Below are 24,230 nucleotides of genomic sequence, written 5' to 3'. Positions count from 1 at the left end.
GAGGTGGCCTGTTGAGGAGACCGCGTTAAGAGGGTGTCTCTCGACAACATGAGGCAGAGAGAGGAGGACGCACGACGGAGCTGGAGCTTGTTCGTCTTCGAATCGAGGATGAGCGGGTCGGCGTCGCCGAGGCGCATGATGGGGTCGGCGAGGAAGCCTGCGAGGACCGTCGCGATCACGAAGAAGACCCACGTCATGCGTTTGACGGTATCTGCATGATGGGCATATCGTCAGGGACGCGCTGGCAGATAGGCACGAGGGAGGAGTAGGCGAGGACGCACGTCGAGCGGCGAGCAGCCTCGTGACGGGCGTGCGACGGAAGCGGTACCTCGCGCCGCACTGCCCGCACTGGTAGAAGCTGTTGAGCTTGTCGACCTTGCGCCATGAACGCAGGCAGTTCTGGTGGACGTAGCGGACCTGCAGGATCGAAAGGTCAGATCCGGGGGCGGTGGGGGAGGGAGATTTGGGCGACGCACCGTTCCTCGGCAGAGACAGGGCGCGAGCAGTGGACCGAGGTCATCGTCCTCGTCGTCCTCGTCCTCCTCGCCGAAGCAGATCCGACAGACGCGAGGTTCTGGAGGCGAGGGCGCGGTTGTCGGGATGTTGGAGGTGGACGGCGCGAGTGTGGACGCCACGACGGGTGGTGGCGGTGCGGGTGGGACAGTGTGAGAGCTTGTAGATGACGTCTGCGCCGATGCTAGGCCTGCGCGGCGCGATGCTGCTGTCGACAAAGAGGCGAGCCGGCCGGTGGGGGAGCGAGCCTGGCCAGGAGGCTCGACGGCGTTGGCGGCGGTGCTGATGGTGCTCGGCTGGCCGTTTAGCTGGTCGGACAGCTCTGAGCTCGCCTCGGCTGCTCTGCGGGGCATCTGAGCTGCCGAGGGAGGTTGGCGAGGACGAGATTCCCGCCCGCTGGCCGATATCGCTCCTCCCTCCTAGTCCACAGCGTGCAGCTACGCCGTTGAGCTCATCTTCACGGTACTTCAGCTTCTATCGGCCGCCACGAGAACAGGCTCGGCCGTCCGCCGTCCAGCACACCCGCCCCTCTTTGCTTCGAAACGTCATCAGCGTGGTCCGTCTCACTCTCTCCAGGACTCATTCGGGCTGCGATGGAGCACAGGATCTGACTCGATCACCTCTACAGAGCTGCGCAAAATTATCACAAGACGCCCGACATGTCGACCTCGTCCTCGTCCCGCCGGCTCCCCGACGAGCTCGTCGTCATGGTCATCGACTGGTGCGATCACCTCGACGACAAGCGGCTCGGGACGCTCGCCGCCCTGTGTCGACTCAGCAAGCGGTTCACGCCCGTCGCAGAGCGGCTTCTGTACTCGGACCTCGTCCTCAACTCCTACCCCGGGGAGCCGCTCAACACCAACTCGGCCCTGTACGCCCTGATCAAGCACCCGCGGCTCCGCCGACTCGTCAAAAAGGTCGACCTGTACATCGAAAACGAGTCGCTCGACGACATGAGCGACGAGATCATCCACGTCCTGTGCGGCATGCCCAACATTCAGGACATGTTGGCCCCGGCGCTCCCGGCCGCACGACTTGTCCTCGCCAATCCCGAGTGTCGCCTGCTGTCGTTCAACCCGTTTCGATGGGACAATGACGCGGCCAGTCTCATGGTCGATCGCCCGACCGCCTTCACCGTCCTCCAGCACGTGGGGGTGGAATTCGAGGACGGACTCACCAATGGCCCGCCGCCTGTGTTGCCGGCATTTAGCAGCCTTGCCGTTCGTAGAGGTCACGAGCTGCCGGCATTTGCGCTCTTTACCGCACCTCTGGCCGGTCAGCTCACAGACCTCGTCATTTACCACTCGTCGAACCCGTTCTCGCCGGCGGACCTGTCGGCCTGGATTCGGCTTCGGCGGCTCGAGGTGTACACGTGGGTCCTTCACGATCGCGTACAGCTCGACCGCAGCATCCCGGGCGTTGTCGCCATCCTCCAGTCGGTCCCTCGGTCACCCGTCTTCACGTCGTTCGCCCTGCGCCTCGTCGCGAGCGAGAGCGGCTCGACGGCGGGAGCGGAAGCGTCTTTCGAGCTCCCTGCCTCGTCGAACGACATCCTCCTCGCGCTTCCTCCTCACCTCCACCACCTCTCCCTCGTCACCAACGCCATCCGGTCCGTCGACCTCGCGACCTACCTCCTCAGCTCTCTTCGCCCGCCCGCCCTGCGCACTCTGCGCGTCGGTCACGCGCTCGGGAGTGGGTTCCGCGCCATTCTCGACGACGCCGACGGCGTCCACAGCGCGCTCGCCGGCGAGCTTGAGCGCGCCGGCATCGAGGTGACGACGACGGCGGCGGAGCGATGAGCGGCGAGGTCGGGCGGCCGAGGCAGGGCGGCGGGAGAATCTGCGGCTGCAGGGCTCGACGAGACGAGAAGGAGGAGGGCCGGCGAGGCGAGGAGGAGGTCGAGGAGGACGGGCGAGGGGGAGACGAGGAGGTGCGGGTCAACTCGGGGCGGTCGTCGTCGCGCAGCAGGCGCAACGTCAGGCTGTACGTGTTGTCAATGAGCCCGTGACACGTGAGCGCTTGCCGAGAGGCTCGCTCGGAAGCCAGAGACAGTGCGCGAGCTCGTCGAGGGGGCTCGAGCGCAGACGAGCAGCTGAGGCGCTCTCTCTCTCTGTCGGCTCTCCTCGAGAGACGCTCGCGTTCCTTTCGGCTCGCTCCTTCCCTGAGTGAAAATTCCGACAGAGTCCGACAGCGAGAGCGAGAAAGCGAGCAAAGGCCTGAGCGCGAGCCGCAAGTCCTCGAGCCTGCCTGCTCGTCGACCGCCTCGCAGCTCGCTCTCGCCAGCCAGCGACTCGTCTCGAGCTCTCGATCGGCGCCCTCGCACTCTCTCAAAGGCATCGTCTGGAGCAAGCCTGCTCCGTTGCACTCTCGCCGTCCAGCGGCGAGCCCTCGTCCTCGCAGTCCAAGCTACAAGCTCCTCTCGCGCCCTTGCCCTCGCCCGTCGCTCCGAGCCACCGACGTCACACGCTGTACTGCTCGACATGCACGGTGATGCCGCCGACGCGGGCCTGCTTGGCGAGCGGGATGGTGGCGACAGCGTTGCGAAGCTCGGCCTGCGCGAGGAAAGAGAGAGAGAGCGAGAGGGTCAGTGCAGCTCGACGGTGTCTCCTCCTCAGCGTGCGAGAGGGGGAGGGAGATAGAGAGGAACGAGAGAGCGGCCGACGCACGACCATATTGCCCGGCCCGCAGACGACAAAGCCCATCCCGCCCGTGCGAACCCTGAGCGGCCTCCCCTCAACGCGGTCCCGCTCGTCGGCATCGACGTCGGCAGCCGACGCCGGGCCCTCGGTGACGCCCGTGCAGCACCCGCCGCCGGTCGTGCGCGCGCAGCAGCAGCCGCACGAGGGAGGGGCGCGAGCGGGCGGGAAAGAGGTGGACGAGGAGGGGCCGCAGCACGACGAGGGGACGGCCGAGGGCAGCTCGACGATCTCGTCGACGGCGGTGGCGTCCCTCGCTCGCGAGGCGGCGCTCTGGCTGCCGCAGCACCCACCCTGGCGGGCGAGCGTCGGGACGACCTCCCCTCTGCGCTCCTCCTTCTCCTCGCCGCCCTCGCCCTTTTCCTCCTCGCCTTCCCGCCTGTCGAGCAGCTCCCTCGCGCTCGCGACGCCTCCGCACCCGCCGACGCACTCCTCCTCGTCGTTGGCGCACTCGCCGCCGGCGCCGGCGAGCTCGCCGCAGCGGCAGACCGGGTAGCAGGTCCCGCAGGGGGCGAGGGCGCGGTCGAGGGCGTCGTGGACGAGGGTACGGAGCGAGGGACGAGAGTAGGAGAGGGTGGCGAGCTCGGGGAGGAGGGGAGGGGGAGGAGGAGGCGCGGCGGCGCCGGCGCTCGAGGACGAGGATGGGGAGGACGACGGCGCGGGGGCCGAGGCGTCGACGGCGGTCGCGAGCGCGTCGTCGCACGTGACGTAGACCTTGAGGACGACGCGGAGCGGCGAGCCCTCTGCGGCGGCGAGGACGGCGCGCAGCCGCTCGGCGAACCACGCGACGTGCGCGCGCTGCCGCACGACCCACACGACGTCGACCCTGCCGCCTCTCGCGCCGCCCTTGGCGCGAAGCCGCCGCCCGACGAGCTCGTCGAGGACGCCGAGCACGAACGACATGCCGCTGCCGCCGGCGACGAGCACGAGCGACTCGGTCTGCTCGAGGAGGCCGACCGGCGACGAATAGGCGGGCAGGCCGCCGTACGGGCCCTCGATGAGGCACAGCATGCGCACCGACGACGCCGAGCGCTGCGCCTCGACGCGCTGTTGCTGCGGCGACGCCGCCGAGCGGCCGACCGCCTTGGCCGTCGCAGCGAGCGCCGAGCTCGCGGCGACGTGCCGGTGCAGGTCGTCCGACCACGTCCTCGGCCCGCACGACCTCGCGTACAGCTCGACGCCACGCTCGCCCTCGTCGGCCGCAAGCCCGGCCGGCGCGCTCGCGATGCTGAGCGGGTGCGCCTCGAACGGCCGGACGGCGCACCGCAGCGCGTGCGCCGCGTCGCGCACGAGGCGGCGCGTGCGGCTCGTGCCCGGGGCGTGCTCGAGCGGCGGCGGAACGAAGAAGAGGCGGACCGAGAGGTGCTGCCCGCCGCGCCAGCCGGCGCGCAGGCCGGGCAGGGCGACGCGCGTCATGCCGCCCTCAAGGGCGTCGCACTCTGCGACGCGGACGCGCAGCGACAGGAGGCGGCCGAGGACGTCGAGGGTGTAGATGGCGACGACGGGCCAGGTCGAGTAGGCGCGCGCGTATACCGTGTGGCGGTGGAGGAAGACGAGGAAGCCGACGAGGCCGCAGTGGTGCAGGGTGAAGAAGACGGGGTACGAGAAGCGGCGCATAGGCGGGAGGGACGACAGGGTGAGGAGGAGGAGGAAAGCGAGGGCGGCGATGCCGCGCCGCTCCTTCTCGCCGGCGAGGAACGCCGTCTGGGCCGCGCCCGAGTACTGCGCGCGCCGAGAGGACCGTCAGTCCGCGTTCGCGAAGGGAAAAGAGGACTGCGTCGACGCACCTGGATGGTCCAGAAGTAGAAGTGGAGGAGGACGAGCAAGACGATGGCGCGCGCGAGCCAACGGTGCAGAAAGTTGACGGCCGTCCAGCCTCGGCCGAGGAGCCAGCTCGCCGGCCCGTTCTTGGCGCTCAGGACAAAGACGAGCGGGATGCAGGCGATGGCGAGAAAGCCGAACCGGTTCGGGTTGGCGCGTAGTTGCGACTCGGGGAGGAGGGTCGCGACGAGGAAGGCCGGGATGAGGAGGGCGACGGCGAGGCGGCCGAGGCTGAACGGGGCGTAGGTGCGCGTCGGGTGGCAGGACGGCGTGGTGCGTGACGACAGGCGGGCGAAGAAGGCCGGGAGAGGGAGGGTGAGGAGGGACGCCGAGCGGACGACGGCGGCGAGGGCGAGGTACGGTCGGCGGGCTAATCCGGACGTGCTCGAGTGCGGCTCGGGACGCTTCTTGTCGTCGCGTCCGAGGGGCACGTAGCCTCGCCTTGCGTGGCCCTCGTGCACGCCGAACAGGCCGGCCGAGGAGCCGAGGGCGCGGCGCCAGTCGCCGGTCGCGAGAGTGCGCACGAGGGCGGGCGCGTTAACGATGAAGGCGACGGCGAAAGCGGAGGTCCAGGCGATGGTGAAGTAGCGCTGGTACCGCGGGTCGGTGACGTACGAGTCGTACACTGCGAGTGCGAGGGGAGGTGAGCTGCGCAGTCGGGGAGAGGGAGGGGCGAGGGAAAGAGGGGCGCACCGTTCCACCCTGCGCAGGGGACCGGGATGCCGATCGAGTCGTAGCAGACCGACATGGCGGTCGTGCAGGCCACGCAGGCGGGTTAATACAACGCGGTGCCGAACAGCGAGGCGGCCCGAGGACGAGGACCGGCGAGTGAAGAAAGACGCGAGGACAAAGCGGGCGGTCGCGAGGCCCGAGTTTAGCGTCTCTGCGTGGCACAGAGTGGCCTCGCTGGGCGTCGGTGAGCGTGTGAGAGGCGAGAGAGCTTCCCGAGAGATGCTCGCAGCTCCTCATCGCCCGACCCCCCTCTCCGCTCTTCTCACACCGCCCAGGGCCAGAGCGCGACAGCCACCATGGTCGCACAGCTCCATGCTGGACACTCGGACGACACCTCGATGGACGGCATGAGTGCGTCGCCCTCGTCTCCTCGTCGTCCTTCATCCTCATCTCCCCGCTCACCTGTGCCTCTCGCAACGCAGGCATGGGCATGGACAACAGCACCACCGCCGCCATGATGCACACCGCCTTCACCATCTCGCTCGGCTCGGCCAACCTGTGGTTCGAGGGCTGGACGCCCACCTCGCCCGCCGCGACCTTTGGCGCCTGCCTCGGCCTCTTCTTCCTCGCCGTCCTGTCGCGCGTCCTCGCCGCCGTCAAGGTCTGCGCCGAGACCGCGTGGGCCGCCTCGCTCGCCCACCACCGCGCGCGTCGAGGCCCCATCTCGCTCCCCGCCGACGCCGACGCCGGCTCGAACGCGCTCCAGGACCAGGACGACGACAAGGCGTCGCAGCTCGACCCGGTCGCCGCGCCGTCGTACCCTTCCTCGACCGCCGCCTCGCCGTCGAGCCCCTCACGAGGCCTCTCGTCGCCCGCCCTGTACTCGCCTCCCTTCCTCCTCGCCATCGACCTCCCTCGCGCCCTTCTCCTCGGCCTGCAAGCCTTTGTCGCCTACCTCGTCATGCTCGGCGTCATGACCTACAACGCCTACTTCTTCGTCGCCATCCTCGTCGGCTTGATGGCGGGCGAGCTCGCCGTCGGGCGGTACGTCGCCGCGTTCGGCGGGGCGGGCGCGGCGCATGGTGGACACGGCGAGGGGTGGCTGCACGGATAGGGTCTTCGGTGGAACGGCCTGTCGGAGCTGGCCCTCTCGTCGGTCGGTGTACTCGCTCTCCCTCTCCCTCCTTGCATGTAGAGTCGTTGTTCGTTCGCAACTCGCAGACTTTCCGGCCTCGTGCTCGTCGTGGGTCCTCTGCAGAGAGTCGAGCAAAGACCTGTGAGCAGCGCTGAGCCGCTCAGCAGCTCGCAGGACGAGCGAGGCTCGTCTCCCCCCGCACATCGTCTTCATCTGCTCGTCGCACCTTTCGCTCCTTCCCCCACCTCGCCTCGCGCCAGGCTCGACTTGCCGACTGGCTCCCTCGCCTCTCAGCACCTGCTGCACCACCCAGCCGCACGCTACGCGCCCACCCGCCGCCCATGTCGCGCCCCTCGCGCCCGCCCTCCAGCTCGACCACGCCCTACATCACGACCGACACGGGCAACCTCGTCAGCCGCGCGTGCTCCATCAACGGCTCGAAGAACATTGTCCTCGCCGGAAAGTCGATCCTCCGCCACGGGTGCGTTGTCAGGGGGGACTTGAGGCGCGCGGGCGCGGCGCCGGGTGGGGCAAAGGAGGGCGGCTCGGTCGTGATTGCGATTGGGAGGTACTGCGACGTCGGCGAGGGAGTCGTCCTCAGGCCGTGCTACAAGACGTACAAAGGGTGCGCCGCGTCGTCCCCCTCTCCCTCCCTCGTCCTCCTCGTCCAACCTCGCTCTTACTCTTCTCGTGCCCGTCCCTCCCTTGCCGCCACACAGAGTCTTCTCGTACTACCCGATGAAGATTGGCGACCACGTCTCGATCGGAGCCGGGAGCGTCGTCGAGGCGGCGAGCATCGGGACCGGCGTCGAGATTGGCAAAGGGTGCATCATCGTGCGTCGACGTCGCTCTCTCTCTTCCTCCTCTGCGTCGCCGACTCGGGCCTGTCGGGTCCAGACCGGCGGCGCTGGGTGCTCGAGTAGAACGGTCGCCCTGCAGGATCGAGAGCAGCCCTTGTGCGCCCTCGCTGACTCTCTTTCTCGCGCACTCGCAGGGCCCGCTCGCCATCCTCAAGGACTACAGCCGCATCGCCGACGGCGCCGTCGTCGGGAGTGGCACCATCGTCCCGAGCCTCACCGAGTGGGCCGGCAGTCCAGGTGCGTCGTCGCCGCCCGACCTTTACCTCTCTCGCTCCCCACGCAACGCCGGGACCTGACGTCGTATGTCATCGACTGGTGGCCCGACCCACAGCTCGCCCTGTCGGCCAGCTACCCGAGTCGACGCCTGAGCTCGTCGAGACGCGCGCAAAGACGGCGTACGCGCGGTTCCAGCCCGAGTAGCTTCCCCCCTCGCCCACTCTCTCGCCCTCGGTCGGCCGTCCTCAGTCCTGCTTGTTGTACAACCCTCGCAATACATTCTCGTCGCGTCCTTGTGCTTCGTCGCGAGGTGCGCGAGCGAGAGAGCAAGAGCGAGCCCTCCGAGAGCTTGCCGCTGCTCGAGCCTCTTCGTGGGCGGCGCGTTCAGCTCCTCTCCCCAGCTCTTCCTCTCTCGTCGGCTCTAGAGCTCTCGCGCCGTCGTTTGTGGCGTCGCAGGATAAGCAAGTACAGGCGAGCTTGAGATTGAGAAGCTGCTGGAGGCGTGCGACTTTCGAGCAAGGCCGTTTGCGCGCAAACGGCTCGTGCACTCGCCGCTCTGGCCCTCCTCTGCAGCGCAGACTCGCACACTAGACTCCTTGAGCATGCTGAGCCGGACCGGAGGAGCGAGCGAGAGCGAGAGCGCATGGTAGCGAAGCGGCGCTCGAGCCTCCTCCTCGAGGTGTCGCTCGCCGAGCTGCTTCTGCCTCTCGAGCTCTCTTCTCGTCGACTCTCTTTGTTCGAGTGCACATCTCGCACACGCACGTTGCGCAGGTACGACCGACGTTGCACCTCGTCGTCGACGACCGCAGCCTCGAGCCGGCCCGCTCCTTCTCCTCGCCTCTCCTGCGTCGCCTCTCCTCTTCCTTCTCGACCGCCGCAGCCGCAAGTCCTACCGTCCCACCGCGTCCCTCTACTCGCCGTCGCCGTGCCCCTCGACTCGACGACTCACCTCCACCACCCGCGCACCTCGACCTCGATGCCGGCGCGCTCAAGCTCGCCGGCGAGCGCGCCGTGAACGCCGTCGGCGTCGTCGATAAGGGCGCGCAGGCCGGTGCCGAGCTCGCCGCCAACGCGCAAAGTGCGCAAGGCGGGTGGGCGGAGCGAGCTGAGGAGGTAGGTCGCGAGGTCGACGGGACGGATGGCGTTGGTGTTTAGGATGAGGGTGTGGAGCTTGGGAGGGAGGGAGAGGAGGATGTCGGTGACCTCGACAGGGAGGGACGATGATGATGCGCCTGTCGGGCGCTCGACATCGACCGTGACGCTGAGCTCGAGGCTCGTGACGCCGGACGAGCGGGGCAGCGACCGCAACACCTCGACGATGACCTCTATCGCCGAGGCGACCTGCTCTGGGTGAGGGTGATAGACGAGGTAGAGGACGAGTTCTTCGAGTCGACGAAAACCCGAGAAGTCCCTGACGAAATGGAGCAAATCGTGCGACTCAACGGCCAAAGTCAGGGACGTGAGCCGGTCCTCGACGGACGCTGCCGCGCTCGCCCACCATCGTGCGTCCTCGTGATCCACCATCGAGATCGCGAGCCTTTTCACGGCGGGGCAGGCTTGCGCGGCGACAAGAGCGCTCGCGTCTTCGGACGACAGCTCCTCGAGGATGGCGAACGCGTGAGGGTAGTCGCGCACCCACTGGAGCATTGTCGCGCTCCAGTAGCGCGTTTCGAAAGAGCGAAGGCGGCAGGTCGGCTGGAGGAGGAGGAGTGGGAGGGCACTCGGGCACGTCGACGCGACCGAGATCTTGACGTGCTCGACGTTGGGCAAGTGGCACAGGACGTTGAGGACCTCGGGCGCAACATCAGCGATAGTGGCGCCGTTAATCGACAGGAGGACGCTCTTGACGTACGGGCGGAACCTCGGGTAGTGGACGAGCGTGTGCAGGGCCGAGACGATGTCGCGCTCACGTTCCGACGGCGCGTTGTCGAGCCCGACGTGCTCGTACAGGATCCGCTCTGCCGGCGCCTGGAACCGCTTGGCGAGACGACACAGGGCGGCATTCGACTCGTAGTCCCAGTCCCGGGTTTGCTCGACGACCATGACGATGAGCTCGTCGGGGAGGCGGCGAGGGGCGCGTGCGGGCAGCGCGGGGTCGCTCGCGGCGGCGAGTGCGGTGGTGGACGGGTTGGCCTGCATCGTGCGGGTACTGGGGCGTGCTGAACGGGTGCTGGTGCCGTTGTGAGCGAGGCGAAACGCTGGGCGAGGTGCGAGGAGGAGGAGAAAAGCGGAGCTTGCGCCGGCCGCCGGCCCGCCTTTGTCCTCATCGGCGACTCAGCTTTTGCGAGCTGTCGAGCACGTCGTCGAACCGTAGATGTGCTTGCAAGGGCAGAGCAGAACAAAACAACGAGCGTGCTGCAGAGCCGGACCCGGAAAAGCGCGACCGAGGCTCGACCGCGACAGCGGTCAAAGCGTTCTCTCGCTCGCACCGAGGACGACAGGAAGCTCGCGCAGACACAAGAGTCGTTACAGCTCGACCAAGGACGACGCGCAAGTACAACACGCGGCGCGAGAGCGACCCTCCTCCTCCCTCCTCCTCCTCCCTCCTCCTCCTCCCTCCTCCTCCTCGAGAGCGAGCAACCCGCCTCACTCGACCGCCTTGCCCTCGATGACGTCGTCGAGCGCGAGCCCCTGCGCCCTCAAGTCCGTCGAGCTCCCGCCCGCGTCGGTCGTCGCCTCGCTGCCGCGCCGACTCGCCGCCTTGCTCCCGCCGCCGACCGACGACGCGCCGTCCGTCATCGAGGCCGTGTCGCCGTCAAAGTCGGGGCCGGTCGGGTTGTTGGGGTCGGTCGACTCGACGCCTCGAAGGCCGTGAACGCCTGCAGGCGAGAGAGGGAGAGGGGGGAAGGGGGAGAAGGTCAGTGAGGGGAGGGCGACGACGGGCGAGGGGGAGAGGGAGAAGAGGGGGACGAGGGGGACGCACCAAGACCGGGCACCTCCATGCCCTTGAGGTTCTGGTACCCGACGAGGAACCGCAGGACGTCGCTCAGGCTCAAGACGCCGACCAAGCTGCCCTTCTTCCTCGGCGGCTGGCCGTCCCGCGCCGGCACGTCCTCGGGCTCGACGATGACGAACCGGTGGCAGCGGCGCTCGCGCACGTAGGTGAGGATCGACGCGAGCGTGTCGTTGGGCGTGCACGTCATGACGCCGGTAAAGTCGGGCGAGCGCATGTTGATGGCGTCGGCGATCGAGAGGTGAAGCACCTGGTACGCGTTCTGCCGCACGAGGTCCTGCGAGGCGAGTTCAAGGAGACGTTGGTCAGGTCTGAGTCCTCCTGCGCCGCTCGAGAGAGAGGCAGAGCGGGACGCACGACAATGTCGACCGTCTCGTACAAGTTGAGCACGACGCCGTCCTCGTCGACGATGGGCACAGCGCTGATGCCGCGCTCCGAGAAGATGTGCACGACGTCAAACACGCTCGTCTGCATCGTCGCCGTCGACAGCGGGAAGAACCGGTCCGAGACGCCCATGGCCGCCGCCGCCTCGGCGTCCTCGCCGTGCAGCGGGCCCGACAGGTCCTCGCCGCCTCGCTCACGCGTATGCTCGCCCGTCGGCGTGTCGTCTCGCGAGCGGTCGGCGCCCTCGCTCGGCCCTGCGCCCGGCGCCTCGCTCGAACCCGAGCCCGAGCCCGACGCGGTTGGCCCTGCTGCCGACGAGCCCGACGGACCCGCCTCGGCTTGGGCACTCGTCGACGTGTCGGCAGGTGATGCGCCCGGGGCCGTCGAGTCCGAGTCGGGCGGCTGGTACCACGAGGCGTACGACCCAATGCCCATCGAGCCGATCGACATGTCGAGACGGGCGCAATCATGCGCGCACTGTGGCGCAGCCGACCGCGAACTCATCAGTAAACGCTCACTGACACGAGGGAAGGACCGAAGAGGACGTTGCCGGGACGCACGTTGATGGCGATGAACTTGAGGACGCGGTACTGGGTCAGGACGCTGATGATGGTTTCTTGGCCCGTCTGGTCGTCGCGGTCGACGAGCGGCAGTCGACGAGCGTGCGTGCGGACGAGGGCGGCACAGGCGTCCGACAGGGGCTGGTCGGGGTGGACCGAGATGGTCGGCGGAGGAGGAACGTCGATGGCTTGCTCGATCTCTGCACGAGGAGGGACCAACAGCGTCAGGTCGACGTCCGAGGAGGTTGCAGGAAAGGTGAGAGAGGGACGCACTGCGCAGGCTCTCGAGCTGGAACGCCTCGACGTCCTTGACGACGTTCTCAAACTCGTGCGCGGTGAGGTAGTAGTACTGGATGAGGTGGACGACGTCGGCGAGGGTGAACATGCCGGCGAAGCGGTGCGTGCTCGAGTCGTACAGGGGTGCCGAGACGACGCCTGGGGGCAATGCAAAGAGTCAGTGGACGAGTCCCCGAGAGAGAGAGGGAGGAGGGGACGCACCATTGGTGACGAGGGCCTGGAGGCTCTTGGTGATGCCGAGCTTGGTGTCGAACACGATGAGGCGGAACGACTCGGGCAAGATGTCGTAGCAGCTCTTGCTCGCGAGGAAGGCGCGGATGCCCTCGAGAGCCTTGCGCATCCTCGGCGGGGCGTTGGTGCCGGCGGTGGTTCTCGTGCGAGGAAAGGCGGGGCGGCGCTGCTTCCTCAGCGGGATCGGGAGCGGGAGAGGGTGCTCCTGCTGGTGGTACTGCTGGGCGAAGGCGGCCGAGGCGGAGGCCGGGGTCGGCGACGAGAGGAGGGGAGGGAGCGAGGCGAGAGGTCGAGGCGGGGACACGAGAGGTTGGTGTGCGGTGGTGCTCGACTGCATGCAGCGAGGCGTGTGGTGTGGCCCGAGTCGCGCTTGGCCCTGGGCGGGAGCGGAGGAGGACGAGGGTCGGGTGGGGGACGGCGAGGGTTGATGAGGCGCTCTGGGGAGCGGCGAGGTGCGGGCGGCGGGAGGGCGGCGGCCGTGGGGTGCGAGTAGACTGCTGCTGTGCGCACTGGCACTCGAGGCTGGCGGCTGGTGTGGTGGGCGAAGAGCGGAGGGATCGCCCACCCTTCTCGCTCTCTGTGCGACGAGCGAAGGCGGACGCAACTCGGCACCTCGCCGCTCGTCTCGCAGGGTAGCACTAGCCACGTATCCGTCTCTCTCACCTTTATCTGCGCATCCTCGCTCGAGCCGGACCGGCCCGCTCAGGCTTTCTGGCCCTCGTCGACCTCTCGCGCCAGCTTCCCTCTCGCATGCGCATCTCCTGCTCGATGCCGAACCGCAGCTCGTCGTTCTCAGCGTCCGTCTCCTGCTCCTCCTCGACCTCCCGACCCGCCCCCTGCCGCAGCGACGTTGCCCGCCACGGCGCTCCACAGCCCGTCACGGATCCTCGCGCCGTACCCTCCTCCTCCTCCTGCCGCTCGCCCGCCGCCGTCACCCGCAGGTGCGCCACCCGCAGGCTTGACGACGCGCACCTTGAGCCCGGGCGAGGGCGCGCTCGAGCCAACCGAGACGGGCCCGGGCGCCGGGACGGGCACGGCGCGCTTCTCGGCTCGCGCTGCGGCGGCGGGCGCGCGACTCGAGGGCGCTGCGCCGTTGGCGTGGCCATTCGAGCTGCGAGAGCGACGGTCCCTCGACGCGTCGTTCGGGGCGGGTGCTCGAGGCGCCGCAGAGCCGCCGTCCTGGGCGAGCGACGCGGGGGACGCCGCACGCCCACCCGGCCCGTCTCCCTCGCCGTCGCCGCCGCGAGTGCGGCTCGAGCGACGACTGCTGCTGCGACTGCTCGTGCGCGACGCGCTCGACGCGCTCTTGGCGCGCGAGGGGCGGATCGTCGACGCGAGCGACGACGAGCGCGAGCGGCCGTTGGTCATGCTCGAGGGCTCGCCCTGCTCGTCCGCGCGGGATGCGCCGTCGTCGACGACGTACCCGGCATCGTTTGAGCTGTCGACGTCGGCGGCGGCGGGCGAGGCGGTATCGGAGAAGATGGTCGAGGGGAGGAGGGTGGCCGAGAGGTAGTCGGCGTGCGACGGGTCGTACGACAGCGAGAGGATGAGCGTCTTGAGGTTCGGGAGCGTGTTGCGCAGGTCAAGGACCGTCAGGCCTTGCGAATACATGAGCTGCGCAGGGTGCGAGAGAGGCGTGTCAGGGTCTGTGCGCAAGAGGGAGGGGGAAAGAGGAGAGCCGAGGCGACGATGGCGACGCACCTGCTCGATGTTCTTGTTGAGGAGAAAGACGCCGTAGTCGAACCGGTACCGGTCGACGCCGCGTCCGTAGAGCGGGAACGCCCTCGGGCCCTTCATCATGCTGATCTCGTCGACGACGACGCTGCGGCTCGCGCGGCACCGCAGCGGGTAGCACAGCGGGACGCCGAGGTACGCCGCGACGAGGTGCGTCACGTGTGCGGCGTAGCCGAGCGCCGACGACAGCGTGTCGTCCGTGTACGACGGCGGGTAGGACGAGTTGGGGAGGGCGAGGCCGACGATCGAAAAGAGGAGCGGCGGGAGGGACGTTTTGGACGAGGGCGACGGCGAGACGGGCTCGATGGGGAAGATGTGCGACAGGAGCGTGATGAGCTGCGTGCGGCGGGTGCGCGAGGTCGAGCCGAGGTCGGCGAGCGAACGGCTGCGGCGGGCGACAATTCTGGGTCAGGGCGTGGGACCAGAGCCGAGTGGACGAGAGGGACGCACTCTTGTTCGTCTAATGCTGCTCGCTGCACGCCAACTTGCTCCTGGTTGGCCTGGGCGAGCGCCCGCGCCCGCTCGAGCCGCGCCCTCCTGGCTCGCAACGCTGCTCGTCGCGCCTCGAGAGCCGCGAGATCTGCGGGACGAGCACACGGTCAATGTTGTCGGTGTCGAAAGGAGAGACGGCGAGAGAGGAGGGGACGCACCTTCTTCGAGCTCCTGCTGCTCGGCCTCCTTGACCGCCTCGAGGTCGTCGACCCGGTCCTGCATCTCGGCCCGCTCGCGTTCCTGCACGTCGATCCTCTGTCAGTACATCGTAATCGTCGCCTGCGCTCAAACGAGAGAGGAGAGAGGCGGACGCACCCGCTCGGCCCAACCTCCCTCGCCATCCTCGCCCAACACCCTCGCGACCCTCCCGCTCACCTCCCTCAGCTCCCCCCACAGCTCCTCGGCCTCCCTCTCGCCCTCCCACACCCGCCGCGTCTCGCCCCACTCGGCGCACCGCACCATGCGCGTCTCGCGCCGCGACCGCTCGACGAGCGCCACGCGCCGCAGGTGCGCCTCGTCGCGCCGCGCAGCCTGCGCCTGCGGGTCGCTGCGCGCCCTCGAGCGGGCGGGGAGGCGCCCTAGGCCTGCAGCGCGCAGGGTGCCCGAGCGTGGGCGGGTCCGGGCGCGAGAGAGGGCGCCGTCGCCGGCGCCGACGCCCGGGTCCGAGAGGTTGCCCGGGTCGTCCTCGCCGTCCGAGGCCGAGCACGACGAGCACGACGCCTCGTCCTCGCTCAGAGAGCGGGTCGCCCGTGCGCCGGCGGTCGAGCGGCGGCGAGGGCGCGCGGCGCGCCGTAGGAGGGGGAGCGGCGCCGTGAAGTACTCGGTGTCGGTCGAGGTCGACGACGAGGCCGAGGGGCAGAAGGATGGCGCCGAGGGGGACAGGGCAAAGATGAGCGTGTTGGGAGGGAGAGAAGGGAAGAGGGTAGGCTGTCGCGAGACGGAAATGAGTCAGTCGGCCAGTCGGCGGAAGTTAGGAGAGAGAGAGAGAGGTCACGCACATCTCGCCCGAGGCTCGTCAGTCCGTCCAGCTCGACCTCCCACTCGGCTACCAGGCGCCACTCGTCCTCGTCTTCCTCGCGCTCCTTCTCCTTGCCGGTCCTCGAGCCCGACCTCGTGCGCGCGCCCGGTCCTCTGCTCGGCCGCAGCGCGTCGCTCGGCCGCGCAAACACCTTGGCGCGCAAGCGACCCTCGCGGAGGCCGGACCATGTCGACGTTGTCGGGTCGTCGGGCAGGGCGGGAGCCGCTGCGGCGGTCGCGGGCGGGCCGAGGTCGGCGTCGTCGAGCGGGAGAAGGAAGGAGGACGGGTCGACAGGGAAGGACGCGTGCGTCGAGGCGAGAGAGGGGTGCGAGACAAAGAAGGGCGCAGGTCGAGGCGGTGCCGTAGCCGAGGTCGACGCCAAAGTCGGGAACGAGGCCGACGTCGACAGGAGCGACGACGCCGTCATCCTGCGCCGCATCGCCTTGCGAGGCGACGACAGCGCGTACGACGACGACACCCAGGACGACGGGCCGCCGCTACTCGTGCCCTGCGCCGAGCCCGCGCTGCCGCTGCGCTGCATGTGCGCGCTCGCGACCGACCCGCTCCGCCTCCTGCCCGCGAGCGTGGCCTCGAGCGGGTCCACCCGGGCCTGCGCCTGCGACTGCTCGCCCGACTCGTCCGGCACGAGCTCGAGCGAGACAAAGCTGTCGACGAGGCGCCGGCGGAGCGCCTCGTCGCGGCGCTGCTTCTCGCGCTGGGCGAACTGGGCCGCGCTCGGCGGCGGCGGGCGCTCGGCGCGCTGCTGCTGCGGGGCTGGCGGCGGGATGCGGGGTGCTTGACGGATGGTCGAGGAGGAGCCGGCCGAGGCGATGGATGCGCGGGAGGCGGAGCGCGTGCGGAGGGAGGTCGAGGGTGCGATCGAGGCGGAGGACGGGCCGGCGTCGTCTGCCGGGTTTGGGGACGCGGGCTCCTCCTCGTCGATGCGCGAAGAGGGCTGGGCGAGGAGGGTGCCTGCGCTCGACGAGCGGCGGGGCCGCACTCGGGCGGGTAGTCGTCGCTCGCCGTCGCGGCTCGAGTCGGCGCCGAGGCCGTCGTTCCAGCTCGCGGCGCTCTCTGCACGTCGCCGACCGGGCCCTCGCACGGCGCTGTCGACCGAGTCGTCGACTGACGAGCCCCGTCGGCCCTGCTGGGCGGCCGGGTCGAGGGAGCGAGACGAGGGTGCCGAAGTGGGGACGAGGTCGAGGGACGAGGGGACGAGGGTGTGGGAGAAGAGGGCGGCGGCGAGTTGGTCGCGACGCGGGTCGAGCGACAGGTTGTGGACGAGGACGGCGCTCAGGTGGCGGATGCGGCGCTGTTTGTGGGGGCGAGGAGGACGAGGAGGGGAACCGGGCGGGGACGAGAGGACGGGGTCAGCGCGTGCGCTTCTGGGGAGAGTATCTCGCAGTCCCGAGTAGACTCTGTGTACGAGGGCTGCACAGAGGACTGGGAACGGACCTGGTCGTCGAGCGCGTCCGGGTCGTCGTCAGAGCGATGAGGGAGGAGCCAGGTCGAGCTGGCGCTGTCGGTGCGCTTGAGGGGCATGGCCGGGGTCGAGAGCGGCTCTTGCAGCGCGTCTAGCTTGATCGCAGTCGTCTCGAGCCGGTGAGAGGAGGAGGAACCGACACCAACATGGACCCGCGCCTCTCGCTTCCTCGACCACACCCGCTCAAGCCGACATGAGCGGCCAGGCCACCGTGCAGGCACAGCTCGAAGCCTCGCTCAAGGTGCGCCCACCCCTCGCCTTGTCCTCTCGTCGTCGCTCACCCCCCGCACTCCGTCCCTCCCTCCAGGCCACTCTGCTCGACCTGTCGCGCATCCTCGCCTTCCAGGCCCGCCTGCAGCAACATGGCGTCGTGCAGTACGCCCCAGTAGCCCCGAGGCACCTCACCCAGGCACTCCAAGCCGACGCCGCCCAGTTTGCCGCCATCTGCGACCACCTCGAGCACCGCGTCGTGAGTCCCCCTCCTCTCCTCCCTCTGTCCTGCCCCGGGTGCTCACCGTTTTGCTCATGCTCGCAGCTCAAGGCCATCGCCACCCTCGAGCGAGACGCCCGTCGAGCCGCAGGCCTCTCGCCCGCCCGCCCCACCTCGCCTGCGCCTGCCGACCCTCCTGCACCTGTCGAGCCCGCCAAGCCAGCTGCGCCCGTCAACGACGACGGAGCCGACGACGCCAAGCTGCCCTTTTCCTTACCGACCGCGTCGACCTCGGCTCCAGTTGCAGCGAGTGCGGCACCGCCAGACGCGGCGACGATGAAGCTCGACCTCACCCTCTCGCCCTCGCCACCTCCCGCCGCGTCATCTACCACGACCAATTCGACCCTCCCCTTCCAGCTGCCCGGGTCGTCCACCCTCCCGGCCTCGTCGTCGGCCATGATGCTCGACCTGACGGGCGACGACGCCGCGCCCCCGCCCGCGCCCGCTCCGACAAACGTCGCGCCCGACCTCGGTGGCGCCGACGCCAACGCCGACCTGAACGCGCTCCTCGCGTCGCTCAACATGCCGCCGTTCGACAATTCGCTCGCCTCGACGTCCCTCCCGTCCTCGTCGACCGCGCCCGCTCCCTCTTCCTCTGCACCCCAACCGGCCCCAGCCTCGACCACCTTCCCCGCCCTGTCGCTCGACGCGCTCAACGCGCTCCTCGCCGGCTCGGCACCGCCCCCCGCATCCACCGCCCCGGCGCCGACGCACTCGAGCGCGCTCGATTCGCTCGGCCTCTCGCTCGCGCCGCCCGCGCCCTCGACCGTGAGCGCCGCTCCAGCGCCGGACCTCTCGTCGCTCGACTTTTCGGCGTCGTCCTTTGGCGGGTTTGGCGGCGATGCGGCAGGGACTGGAGCGGGAGGAGGAGGAGGAGCCGCAGGGGGAGGAGGGCTCGGCGACGGGTTCGACTTTACGAGCTTTGCGGCGGCGCCGAGCGGGAGCGGGGCGGGCGACGCGAGCCTCGAGGAGCTGCTCAGGAGCCTGGGCGGGGGGATGTAGAGCAGGTGCAGTGCGAGGTCGAGCAGAGTGCGTGGGAGAGAGGCGCGTGCAGCCGGCTTCGACGCCTCGAGACTAGTCGCGAGATAGAGGGGGTGGAGCAGCGAGAGCTCTGGAGACAGCCGCAGGAAGCACAAGCCCGCACAGGCGAAGCGAGAAGAGCGCGAGAGTGTCGCGTGAGAGAGAAAGGAGCGGGCCGACCGCGGCGAACGCGCGAAGGCTCCCAAGGTCGACCGACGTCCACCTCGAAGCTCTCGCGACAGCCCACGCTGTCTGCTGCCTGCCTGCCCACTGCGGCCCTCCTCTCGTCCTCCGTTTGATGCACCAGAGCCCCAACGACCATGATCGCTTCATCGTGCGTCCTCGGCCCTCCTCTTTTCTCCCCCCTGCCGGCTCACCTCGTCGTCAGGCGCCCCGGTCGAGCGAGGTAGGCCCGCACTGCGTCCACAGAGCTCACCTTGCCACCCTCCCTACAGATCGACAGCCGCAAAACCGACCTCGGGCCTAACAGCCCGGCCAACACGAGCGAGTCTCATCACCCGCACCGCGCCGACGTCGACCACCGCGCCGGCGAGCACCCGACCGTGCTTCAGCAGCCCCCTGGACCTCCCTCGGCCAAGGCGCACGCCCAGCTCCCGTCCATCGCCGCGCTCGCCCTGAACGGCGACTCCGACCCGGTCGAGCGCTCGCTCCCGGACCACTCGTCGCCCACCGCGGCCACCGATGCCGACGCCCTCGACGGCGCCTCGTGCAGCGGCGTCGAGCCGCCGCACAAGGAGAGCGCCGCACAGCGCAAGCAGCGCGACGCGCACGCCTACTCGTACCCTCCCCCTCCTGCCGCCGACGACGACGCCGGCACGCTCCCCTACCCTCCGACGACGCCTCACCTCACGCGCGCCCCGATCGAGATCGCGACGCGCGACCCTGCACTCGGCCGCGGCGTGTACGCGACGAGCTACATCCCTGCGGGCAAGGTGATCGAGATCAGCCCCGTCCTCGTCCTCCCCGAGGCCGAGTACAAGGGCAGGCGCCCGGGCGAGCACGACGACGACGATGACGGGACGCTCAAGGGCGTCGAGGCGAGCCAGCTGCGCGGGTACGTGTTTACGTGGGGCAGGGACGGCAGCATGGCGGTCGCGCTCGGCATCGGTGCGTCCCTTCTCTCCCTCTCTCTCTTCCTCTCAGGGCCGCCCAGCTCACGTTGTTCCCCTCGCACACAGGTTCGCTCTTCAACCACTCGGCGTCGCCCAACGTCACGTACTCGCTCGACTACTCGCAGTACACCATCTCGTACCGCACGGCCAAGTCGGTCCGCCAGGGCGAGGAGCTCACCATCTTTTACGGCCACAACGTGCGCTTCTCGGGCACCGACGACAACGGCGCCGCCGACGACAACGGCCTTGCCGAGGCCGACGCGATCGACGATGGCTGGGGCGGACTCGGCGAGCTCGACGCGCCGCCGCCCGATCCCGAGACGGAGCGGCTCGCCCAGTTCAAGGACCTGTCGCCCGAGGAGCTGCGCGTGCGCGACAACGACGTCGTCCCGCCGACCGACCCCGACTTTCACTGGAAGAAGGTGACCGAGCTGCTCGACCCAGAGGACGCCGAGCTCACCCTCAGTGCGTCGCTCCTCCTCTCTCTCTCTCTCTCTCGCGGTCTCTCGGGCTCTCGAGCGACCAGAACTGACCTTCTGTCGTCCCTCGTCGACAGTGTCGTGCTACGCCATCGACATCCCGGCTCGGCTGTCGTCGCCCGTGTTCCAGTTCGTCCGCAAGCACTCGAGCCGCAAGTTCAACGAGCTCGGGCACCTCAAGCGTGTACGCCCGCTCCAGCCTCGCGCCGAGCCCGACGAGGAGACGGGCGAGCACCCGCACCGCGCCGACCCGGACCAGCTCCAGTCGGTCCTCCTGTTCCCAGTCGGGAGCGCGCCGCCCGACCTCGAGGACCTCCTTGCGCGGTCGCCGATCGGCAAGGCGCTCGAGCCCGGCCCGCCGCCGAGCATCTACACGGTCGGCGTGCCCGCTGCGGCGGCGAGGACCGACAAGCAGGCGAGCGAGTGGGGCCAGGTGTGGCCCGTCCAGGTGGTGCACGTGCGCGAGGGCGCAAAGGCCATCATGCGCAAGAAGGGGTGGGAGCGCGCAAAGCTCGAGTGGGTCGAGCGGCAGGCGAGGAAGGTGTGGGAGCGGGCCGAGGACGCCGGTCGGCGCGGCGAGGTGCGTCTCTCTCTCTCTCTCTCTTTCTCTCGGTCCTGTTCCCGAGCCGCACCCTGACTCTCTCTCTCTCTCGCTTCGTGCAGCACGCCATCGCCTGCCGCGTCACCGACTCGTGGGACGCGAGCTTCCACTCGTCGCTCAACCAGCCGATCAAGCTCGTCACGGCGCACGACACGCGCCTCTCGACCGGCAACGTCCTGTCGCACGCCGCCGCCAACGCCATCGACGCCGTCGCGTACCTCGACATGTCGGGCTCGCGCCCACCCTTGTCCTACTTTGGGCCCGAGGCCGCCGACCCGCCGTACCTTCTCACGGGCCTGAGCGTCTTCCTGTCGCACGAGCCGTGCCTCTTGTGCGCCATGAGCCTCCTTCACTCGCGCATCAAGGCCCTGTACTACATCAAGCGCGCGCCAGGCGCAGGCGGCGCCGGCAGCCTGTACAGCGTCCACGAGGACGGCGGGCTCAACCACCGGTTCGAGGTGTGGGAGTGGACGGGCCCGAGCGACGGCGGCATGGGCAAGGGCCGGGGCGAGGAGCTCAGACTCGACCCGTGAGACCAGACGAGGACGCACGACGAGGTTGTAGACGCAGCATCCCTTCCATTCCGTATTATTTTCAGTCCCTGTTCGACGCATCTCTCTCTCTCTCGCGCGCGCGTTGCCCGAAAACTCGGTTACAGAGAGCGAGAGCTACACGCCAAAGACGATCGTCTTGGCTCCCCACAGCCCGCACACCATCCTCGCACCCTTGGCCTCGCCGCCCTCGGACCCTGCACCCTGCGCGACGTAGAGAGGGACAAAATGCTCCTCGCGAGGATGAGCGGCTCGCTGCGGGACCGAGGAGCTGGTCAGTCACCGTGCACGTCGAGAGAGAGAGAGAGACGCACGAAAGACGGGTGCTGCACGAGGTCGAACAGGGCGCGGTGTCGAGCGTCGGGCTGTGAGGAGGGAGACGAGGTCAGACGGGGCTCGAGCGGGGCTCGAAAGGGACGGGCAGCGCTCACCTCGGCGACGGCGACGGCGTCGACGATGCTCTTCTCCCACGCGCGGTACTGCGGCTTGGCCGTGTCGGGCGAGAAGGCGCTAAAGTCGCGGAACGTGTGGATCGAGAGCCCGCCCGCCACGACAAGGACGCCCTCGCTGCGGAGCGGGGCGAGTGAAGCGCCGAGGGTGTGCTGCGTCTCGGGACGCAGGTCGGACGGGATCGACACCTGGACGACGGGGATGGGCGCCTCGCCCTTGAACATGTGGATGAGCGGGACAAAGACGCCGTGGTCTGCGAGCGCGACGAGGTATTGGTCAAGCGGATCTGCTAGCTTCGGCAGAGAGAATGAAGAGAGACGCACCGAGTCCTGGTCCTTGGAACCCTCGGCCGTCCTCGCCGCGAGGCTCGAGCTTGTTCGTGAGCCGCGACGACTTAATGCCGGCGGCCTGGAGGAGCTCGACGACCCGCTCGGCGACTTGACGGTCGCCGCGCGACTTGAACTCGACCTCGTACAGCCTGCAAAGCGTCGAGGGTGAGCCTCATCAGGTGTAGAGAGGAAAGAGAGAAGAGGGGACGCACGCTTGGTCGAAGCCAAAGTAGTCGTAGAGGAGCGGGTTCTCGCCGCCATAGTCGGTCGTGACGCCGCCGCCGGCCGTCTCCCAGTGCGCCGATAGGATGACGAGCGCCTTGGGGCGGTACTTGGTGAGGAGGTGCGGCCCGAGGTCGCGCAGGAACTGGACGAGAAGGCCGTCGGGACCCTGTATCGTCGCGAGCGCTCCAAACTGGCCGCCTCGCTGCGCCGCCAGTTGCGGCGACATGATGAGCATCGGTTCTGCGGTGCTCGACATAGTCAGCTTGCACCGAAGGAGAACGAACGGGCGCCGGGATGGGAGAGAGAGAGAGCTGGACGCACGACCGTGAGCGAGGAAGACGGCTGGCACGCTGCCGCCGAGTTCCTCGAGGCTCGGGAGCGCCTCGAGCTGTGCCCTCCATTCTTCTGGCGTGTCGTTCACCGTCGCGCCGTCTGCTGAGCTGGCCGTGGTGGATAATGACATGGGCGAGCGCAGGCGCGGCGAATTGGCGGACGGCGACGGGGTCGTGGTGGGCGTGGCGGACGAGCCGGCGAGGTAGGCTGGAAGGATAGAAGATAGCTGGGCGAAAGCGCGGCGCATGCGCTGCTGTGATGGGGCGAGGAGAGTCGAAGCCGCGGGTTGGACGAAGCCGAGGTGGGGGAGGACGAGGGCGACGACGAGCAGCGCAGAGGCGCAGGCGAGGGTGCGGCGGTGGAGCGGGATGATGCTGGCTGTGCGCGCTTGTCTGGGATGAAGCGAGAGACGAGCGAGCGAGGGGGAGAGCGAGCCGAGCATCTTCGCGCTCTCCGTCAGCTCCGCCGCCGCTTCCGCAGGTCTCCGCACGCGCTGATGTGGGCGCCGTTGCCAAGTTGAGCACCGCGCTCGTAAGCTCGATCGGCGTGCACGTGCCCGGTCGGGCTCACGCCGCTCTCACCTCGAGCGGCTTGCGGGCGCACGAGCCTTCGCTTCGACGGTGGACTCGCGGCAGAGCGAGGGCAAGGTGCAGCTGGCACGGCAGGCCGGCTCGCCCACGAAATTCGAAAGCGGTGAGACCTCGGCGCGGACCGCGTGGCCGCCGACTTGAAGCGCGACTCGACAGAGAAGCTTCGTCCAGCTCTGACTCCCTCGCCGTCGACTCGATAGGCGCAGACCCGGCTCGAGCAGCTCACCAGCTCGCCTGTCGTCGTCAAGCGCGACCCACCCGTCTGTCGTCTCCCCCTCGTCGCCATCCTTCTCCTCCTCGCGCCAGTCGCGCAACCTCGACAACCGCCCAGCTTCAGCCGCACCTTCACGACCTAGCCAACAGCCACGATGGCCACCTTGCAGCTCCCACTCGGTGCCGACTCGACTATCGCGGCGAGCTCGACTGCGTGGTGCACTCGCTCGACCTCGTCGGACGGAGCCGTGTGGGACGGCGTCGACTGGGATCGTTGCTTCCGAGCCAGGTGCGTCCTCGATCCACTCATTCAGACGTACTCTCGAGGCGCACGAGCTGGATCACGGCGGCACACAGCGCCTTTGACGGCATCCTCCCCCTCGTCTTCCTCTCCCTCTCTGCCACCTTCCTCCTCATCACGGCGCTCCGTGCCGCCATCGCCTCGCTCGCCCGCTCGAAAGAGTCGTACATCCGCCTCGCCACCGCCGACGCGCCCGCCGAGTCGGTGCCGTCGCCAATCGCGCAGGCCGAGGCCAACGTCCTGCGCCAGGTCGCCGAGAAGCAGAGCCCCGACTGGCGCAACCGGTCGACCCAGCGCGAGCTCCTCGGCCTCCACCTCGACGAGGCCGACGACCGCCTGCTCGAGGAGGTGACGCCGACCCGGGGCGGGTTCGTCGTCGTCGCGCGCGCCGTGTCGGGCAGCAAGAAGGACGTCCTCAACGTCGTTGGCGCCGCGGCCATGGTGGCGCTG

At 69.1% G+C, this 24,230-nt stretch overlaps 9 protein-coding genes across 9 annotated transcripts; 5 read left to right on the top strand and 4 right to left on the bottom strand.

The window, feature by feature from the left end:
• Window positions 1-1,172: 1,172 nt before the first annotated feature.
• RHOBADRAFT_45469 (uncharacterized protein) lies at window positions 1,173-2,312 on the top strand (the record flags this gene model as incomplete). Its single annotated transcript, XM_018414614.1, has 1 exon — window positions 1,173-2,312. One exon carries the CDS (start codon window positions 1,173-1,175, stop codon window positions 2,310-2,312), a length of 1,140 nt encoding a protein of 379 aa, XP_018269555.1.
• Window positions 2,313-2,972: 660 nt separating this feature from the next.
• On the bottom strand, window positions 2,973-5,864 carry RHOBADRAFT_54724 (uncharacterized protein; the record flags this gene model as incomplete). The annotated part of the gene is made up of 4 exons (XM_018417469.1): window positions 5,724-5,864; window positions 4,997-5,655; window positions 3,180-4,931; window positions 2,973-3,065 (listed from the first exon to the last, which is right to left on the bottom strand). The coding sequence occupies exons 1-4, from the start codon at window positions 5,776-5,778 to the stop codon at window positions 2,973-2,975; spliced, it is 2,559 nt and encodes an 852-aa protein (XP_018269554.1). The 5' UTR covers window positions 5,779-5,864.
• Window positions 5,865-6,058: 194 nt separating this feature from the next.
• On the top strand, window positions 6,059-6,816 carry RHOBADRAFT_45467 (uncharacterized protein; the record flags this gene model as incomplete). Its single annotated transcript, XM_018414613.1, has 2 exons — window positions 6,059-6,113; window positions 6,185-6,816. The coding sequence occupies 2 exons, from the start codon at window positions 6,059-6,061 to the stop codon at window positions 6,814-6,816; spliced, it is 687 nt and encodes a 228-aa protein (XP_018269553.1).
• A 362-nt stretch (window positions 6,817-7,178) lies between these two features.
• Window positions 7,179-8,117, top strand: RHOBADRAFT_16944 (uncharacterized protein; the record flags this gene model as incomplete). The annotated part of the gene is made up of 4 exons (XM_018412345.1): window positions 7,179-7,462; window positions 7,557-7,671; window positions 7,832-7,934; window positions 8,029-8,117. The coding sequence occupies 4 exons, from the start codon at window positions 7,179-7,181 to the stop codon at window positions 8,115-8,117; spliced, it is 591 nt and encodes a 196-aa protein (XP_018269552.1).
• Window positions 8,118-8,858: 741 nt separating this feature from the next.
• Window positions 8,859-10,052, bottom strand: RHOBADRAFT_45465 (uncharacterized protein; the record flags this gene model as incomplete). Its single annotated transcript, XM_018414612.1, has 1 exon — window positions 8,859-10,052. The coding sequence occupies one exon, from the start codon at window positions 10,050-10,052 to the stop codon at window positions 8,859-8,861; it is 1,194 nt and encodes a 397-aa protein (XP_018269551.1).
• Window positions 10,053-10,568: 516 nt separating this feature from the next.
• On the bottom strand, window positions 10,569-12,519 carry RHOBADRAFT_28596 (uncharacterized protein; the record flags this gene model as incomplete). Its single annotated transcript, XM_018412832.1, has 6 exons — window positions 12,309-12,519; window positions 12,084-12,245; window positions 11,807-12,010; window positions 11,224-11,438; window positions 10,837-11,143; window positions 10,569-10,732 (listed from the first exon to the last, which is right to left on the bottom strand). Coding segments are annotated over exons 1-6 (1,191 nt in total), but the record flags the coding sequence as incomplete, so codon positions are not given.
• Window positions 12,520-17,258: 4,739 nt separating this feature from the next.
• On the top strand, window positions 17,259-18,587 carry RHOBADRAFT_54719 (uncharacterized protein; the record flags this gene model as incomplete). Its single annotated transcript, XM_018417467.1, has 3 exons — window positions 17,259-17,306; window positions 17,373-17,534; window positions 17,601-18,587. Coding segments are annotated over 3 exons (1,196 nt in total), but the record flags the coding sequence as incomplete, so codon positions are not given.
• A 286-nt stretch (window positions 18,588-18,873) lies between these two features.
• On the top strand, window positions 18,874-21,413 carry RHOBADRAFT_54718 (uncharacterized protein; the record flags this gene model as incomplete). Its single annotated transcript, XM_018417466.1, has 5 exons — window positions 18,874-18,909; window positions 19,031-19,703; window positions 19,775-20,173; window positions 20,265-20,767; window positions 20,851-21,413. The coding sequence occupies 5 exons, from the start codon at window positions 18,874-18,876 to the stop codon at window positions 21,319-21,321; spliced, it is 2,082 nt and encodes a 693-aa protein (XP_018269548.1). The 3' UTR covers window positions 21,322-21,413.
• Window positions 21,414-21,426: 13 nt separating this feature from the next.
• Window positions 21,427-22,825, bottom strand: RHOBADRAFT_28593 (uncharacterized protein). The gene is made up of 6 exons (XM_018412831.1): window positions 22,665-22,825; window positions 22,331-22,583; window positions 22,113-22,267; window positions 21,771-22,042; window positions 21,654-21,704; window positions 21,427-21,594 (listed from the first exon to the last, which is right to left on the bottom strand). Exons 1-6 carry the CDS (start codon window positions 22,804-22,806, stop codon window positions 21,457-21,459), a joined length of 1,011 nt encoding a protein of 336 aa, XP_018269547.1. The 5' UTR covers window positions 22,807-22,825; the 3' UTR covers window positions 21,427-21,456.
• Window positions 22,826-24,230: the final 1,405 nt, after the last annotated feature.

The sequence above is a fragment of the Rhodotorula graminis genome (assembly GCF_001329695.1).
Source record: "Rhodotorula graminis WP1 unplaced genomic scaffold RHOBAscaffold_10, whole genome shotgun sequence".
Taxonomy (NCBI): domain Eukaryota; kingdom Fungi; phylum Basidiomycota; class Microbotryomycetes; order Sporidiobolales; family Sporidiobolaceae; genus Rhodotorula; species Rhodotorula graminis.
This window is presented reverse-complemented; position numbering and strand designations above follow the sequence as displayed.

Coding starts and splice junctions, on each gene's coding strand:
- RHOBADRAFT_28593 (XM_018412831.1), bottom strand. CDS start 22,806: ATGTCATTATCCACCACGGCCAGCTCAGCAGACGGCGCGACGGTGAAC. Junction 22,584..22,664: donor CGTCTTCCTCGCTCACGGTC/GTGCGTCCAGCT, acceptor CGAGCACCGCAG/AACCGATGCTCATCATGTCG. Junction 21,595..21,653: donor TCGTGCAGCACCCGTCTTTC/GTGCGTCTCTCT, acceptor TCGGTCCCGCAG/CGAGCCGCTCATCCTCGCGA.